Source organism: Aristolochia californica, unplaced genomic scaffold (assembly GCF_029961685.1).
Source record: "Aristolochia californica isolate CCGP_79_NKW_82.1479 unplaced genomic scaffold, dmAriCali1.0.hap1 SCAF_15, whole genome shotgun sequence".
Classification (NCBI taxonomy): Eukaryota; Viridiplantae; Streptophyta; class Magnoliopsida; order Piperales; family Aristolochiaceae; genus Aristolochia; species Aristolochia californica.
Window position 1 is genome coordinate 7,488,558 of NW_027181826.1, and position 5,033 is coordinate 7,493,590.

General features: G+C 42.0%; 1 protein-coding gene across 1 annotated transcript; it reads left to right on the forward strand.

Annotated features, from left to right (window-relative positions):
* Positions 1–500: 500 nt before the first annotated feature.
* LOC137951170 (uncharacterized) lies at positions 501–3,267 on the forward strand. The gene is made up of 3 exons (XM_068797758.1): positions 501–903; positions 2,265–2,362; positions 3,154–3,267. The coding sequence occupies exons 1-3, from the start codon at positions 501–503 to the stop codon at positions 3,265–3,267; spliced, it is 615 nt and encodes a 204-aa protein (XP_068653859.1).
* The last annotated feature ends 1,766 nt before the right edge of the window (positions 3,268–5,033 follow it).

Consider the following 5,033-nt stretch of genomic DNA (forward strand, 5'->3'; position numbering starts at 1 on the left):
AGTACGGACATTTTATACCTATGGCTCATCCGTATACAGCAACACGGGTTGCTCAGACTTTCCTGGAGCAGATAGTCCACTTACATGGCAGTCCAGAATCCATTGTGAGTGACAGAGATGCAGTTTTCATGAGCACCTTTTGGTGGGAACTGTTTCGCTTGAGTGGGACGAAATTGAAATTCTCCTCCACCTATCTTCCTCAGACAGACGGGCAGACTGAGATGGTGAACCACACCATCGAGATATATCTACGGTGCTTGGTGGGGGATCGTCCACGACAATGGGTTCAATGGCTTCTGTGGGCCGAATACTGTTACAACTCTTCGTTCCACTCTGCCTTGCAATCTACTCCTTTCCGGGTTATATATGGCCGGGATCCACCTCGCCTCCTCTAGTACAACCCCGGGTCCACCCGCGTGGACACGATTGATCAGGGTCTCAGAGATAGGGATCTGCTGCTACAGAATATCATAGAATGGCTATGATGTGCCCAAGCTCGGATGAAGGATGTCTACGATAGAGGCCACCGTGAGGTCTCTTTTGAGGTTGGAGAGTATGTGTGGCTACGGCTCCAGCCCTACCATCAGCAGTCTCTTGCGAGACCTCCTCATCATAAGCTCTCACCTAGATTTTTTGGGCCGTTTCTCATTCTTCGACGCGTGGGACCAGTCGCCTATCAGCTCAAATTACCGGACACAGCCAGAATTCACGATGTGTTTCATGTCACTCTTTTGAAGCCGCATTCCGGAGCACAACCTATATCCACTCCATTCGTACCACCGGTTGATAATGGCGAGGTTATTCTTAACCCAGCTGTGGTGTTATGCGCGCGGCGGACCAATGACCATTGGGAGATTCTCGTTCAGTGGACGGACACTGATCCCGATGCTGCAACATGGGAACGTGTGGACATCTTCAAACAAGTCTACCCAGATTTTGAGCTTGAGGACAAGCTCTTTCTCCATGGGGAGGCACATGTTGTGGACTCAACCGCACACCGAGTCACACAACGAAGGAGACAACAACAACTCACTCAATAGGATTTATTTCTTATATTTCTTTGAGTAGGATTTATTTCTTATATTGTTTTAAGTAGGAGTTATTTCTAATTACTTTATATGTAAGGGCATTATGGGAAATTATTGTAACCCTAACCCTAAAACTCCTTGACATGACCTATTTATGGGAAAGGTATGAATGAAATAGGTAAGCTTTGAGATTTTAGAATAACCTAGTCTAAACAGGTTGAGATCACCTCTTGATCTCGAGTTTAGGGTATACTCAAAAAATCCAACCTATCCTTCACACCCCATTGCCATCCATCTTCACCCAAATTCATCCCTCGTCATCCATACTAAGAAAAGGAGCTTCCTGCCCCTTTTCCAAGCCCAAAGAGAGGGTTCTCCCTCTTCATCAATGTCAGCAACAATCAAGGGGTCTAACCCTCTTGACGAGCAGCAAGAGGAGAGTTTTCTGGTCATTCACGTGAAGGAGGTTAATTGTTGTTCCTAAGCTTGGAGCCAACAAGGAAATAGAGGATAATCATTCATATTGATGTATGGGAAGCCTTGAGTGTCTCCAACATTTCTCACGTGAAATATTTTATTACATTCATTGATGACTTCAATCGTTCCACTAGGTTATTTTTGTTTAAAGAGCATTCTAAAATACCATTGATATTTAAATATTTTCATGCAATGGTACTCACTCAATTTTGGGAGAAAATTAAAGTCCTTCGGTCGGATAAGGCCAAAGAATACACATCCAAAGATCTTGACTCGTTTTGTAAAGAAAATGACATTATTCATCAGACATCATGTGCCTAAACCCCTCAAAAAATGGTGTAGCCGAATGGAAGAACCACCATATTCTTGAGGTAGCTCGTGGTTTACTATATGCCAGGAAAGTTCCATATTTTTGTTGGCCCCACGCAGTTCTTACTGCATGTTTTATAAATCGGTTACCCTCTTCCGTTCTTGGTAAAAAATCTCCGTCCTCTCTATTATTACCTAATGATGATCCTTTTTCACTGCCTTTGACAGTCTTCGACTGTCAATGTTTTGTCCATATTTCCTCCCCAAAACATAGTAAACTTGATCCCAAATATTTGTAGTGTATCTTCTTAGGATACTCTCTCACACAAAAGGGTTATGTTTGCTATAATCCCTCTCTTCAGCGTTTACTTGTGTCTCGGGATGTCACATTTTTTTAAGACTCTCCATATTATTCTGATAATGCTCCTCTAGGTTTATCTTTCGTACCAGGTTCTCCTCGACCTGTTGTGCCCCGTGCAGGAGAAACTACTCAGCCCCCAAAAACACTGGCTGACGCCACACCTGCTGAGTTGTCGGATCCTATTGAGGTAAGTCCGTCATCTTCGATTATTTTTGGCCCAGAATATGATACTCGTCCTATTTCTGTTAGGAAATAGCCTAGACCATGCACCATGCCTTCTACTTCTCATCCCATAAAAAAACTTTGTATCTCATCATCGTCTATCCCATGTTTGTTATCAATTTCTATCGACTATTTCCTCCCTATATGTACCACAATCCTATCAGGAGGCTCTCAAATATCCAGGGTGGAAGGCGACTATGGATGAAGAAATGTAGGATCTTTATGAAAATAAGACATGGGCTCTAGTCCCCCTTCCTTCAGATAAAAAACTTGTCGGTTGCAAATGGGTATTTACGGTGAAACACTATTCGGATGGGTCCGTGGCTCAGTTGAAAGCTTGCCTTGTTGCTAAAGCCTATACACAATGTTATGGCATTTATTATGAAGAAACCTTCTCTCTAGTGGCTAAATTAAACTCGGTACGTTTGTTATTATCTCTGGCAGCTAACTCTTCCTAGCAGGTCTATCAACTTGATGTAAAAAATGATTTTCTGAATGGGGATATAAAGGAGGACATTTATATGCAGCAACCACCTGGGTATGTGGTTGAGGGGGAGTCTGTATGTCAACTAAAAAAATCTATTTATGGTCTCAAACAGTCGCCTCGTGCATGGTTTGAAAATTTTAGCCAAACACTCATACGGGCCAGATTTCACAGATGCTATGGAGATCACTCTATCTTTATTAATGACACACTGAAGGGCTTTTACAGTCCTAGATCTGACACAAGGATTTGTGGTTACGGTTCTTGTTCAGCCATGGGGAATTGTAGAAAAACATTGTGGAATTGAAGGGAGACATGTAGATGAAAACAAAGATCAAGCCAAAGGGAAGCTTGAAAACCCTAGAACTCGTCAAGGAGAGCTCTAAGCCTGTTTAACCTAAAATTGACCTGAAATCAATGATTGTCTTTCTCATTACTCTTACCCCTTAAATAGGGTTCACCCTGTTAGGGTTTAATATAAAATATTACAAAAATACACCTATAAATAAAATATTCCAAAAATATCCCTATAAATAAAATATTCCAAAATACCCCTATTGCCTAAACTGAAATAATTAAAGTAAATTAAATAAAAATAATAAAATAATAATGTTATTGTGTTTATAACATTACACCCCCCTGGAAGAATGAGCTTGTCCTCAAGCTCAAAGGTAGGTCGGCGTGCTCGTGCCGATGTCTCCATCCCTTCTCAAGCGTCAACCGCAGTATCTATGGCAGCCCTCTAGGCTAAAAAACTAGAGCATCCAACCAAAGAAGCATTGTTTTTTAAAATTTTGCATCTCCCACTTGTAGTTTTATGTTTCCGTGCTAGACCTCCTCATCCCCAGTTGGCAGTAATTTTAGAATAACTAGGGCTACAAGTGACTAAGAGCACAACTGTCCTATAGTTGGAGAGTGGTCCAGCCCATATCTCCCTCCATGAGAACCTACTTAGCTTGAACACTAAGAGGATCTTGGTTCACTGCTACCACTTCCTTATTGCCAATAAGTTTCATGGTTTCCTTGGTGGCATTCCGCACATCACATCCGATTAGGAGTGGTGCCTTAGAGATAGCCCATAAACTGAAGTGTGTTATGTATTCATCATTGGTCATACCTCCATTTCCTACCTCAAGCATATCTGGATCATTCCAACCACCAGGCCATGCCAGCTCAGCATACACTTCATTCATATCAGCTTTGGAGACCATGCTCACAAAAGTATCAGCAATGTCATTGGTAGTCCTCCAAATGTTTCCCACCTGGGCACCCCATAGAGCTGGATGCATATCTCCCCATTCACAGAGGGAGAAGAAGATTGATCGCCCTGTGTTCATCAGAGCATGGGTCATCACAGGGTAGCATACTGTGGGATTAGAAGCATCATTGTTACAGTTATCATACTTTAAATAATCAATGCCCCATGAAGCAAAGGTTTTAGTATCTTGTTCTTCAAGGCGAAGTGAGCCAGGCATAGTCATACTACAAGTCTGATACCCAGCATCTGAGTAAATTCCCAACTTAAGCCCCTTGATATGGACGTAATCTACAAGTGCCTTCATCCCTGATGGAAAAGTTCACTTTCTAGCTACCAAATTGCCGTGGTGATCACGTTCTGATTCAGCCCAGCAATCATTGATGTTAACGTAATGAAAACCCAACAGAATTTCTATTAACACACACCCTCTGTGATAATTAAGCCCTTTCTCAAACAGAAAAGGAAAAACTTCATTGATCCCATTATCAATGGCATGCAGCTCCTTCCAACACACTCCAGAAATTCCAACAGAATTTCCAGCAAGCAACTGAGTCATGGACAGCAATTGAAAAGGAGAGGTAAAATATGATGCCAAATGTGGTATTCTCACTTGGAGTGCATAATGACAACCTTTCGTGCAAACAAAACTAATAGCATCAATATACAACCAACCAAGCATTTTCACGATACCCAAAAAATTTGTATCTCCATTTTGAACCATGATGGCTCCCTTCCCATATGCAGCACTCCCACCGAAATGAAACTTATCCACTAACCGTGCCTGAGCAGCAAATAAAGCAGGATTGCCTCTTTCAAGTGAAAATTGAACTTGAGCTTCATGTTCATCCTTGGGAGCAAAGGACATAGTAATAACATCTCTCTCAAAGAGATAAC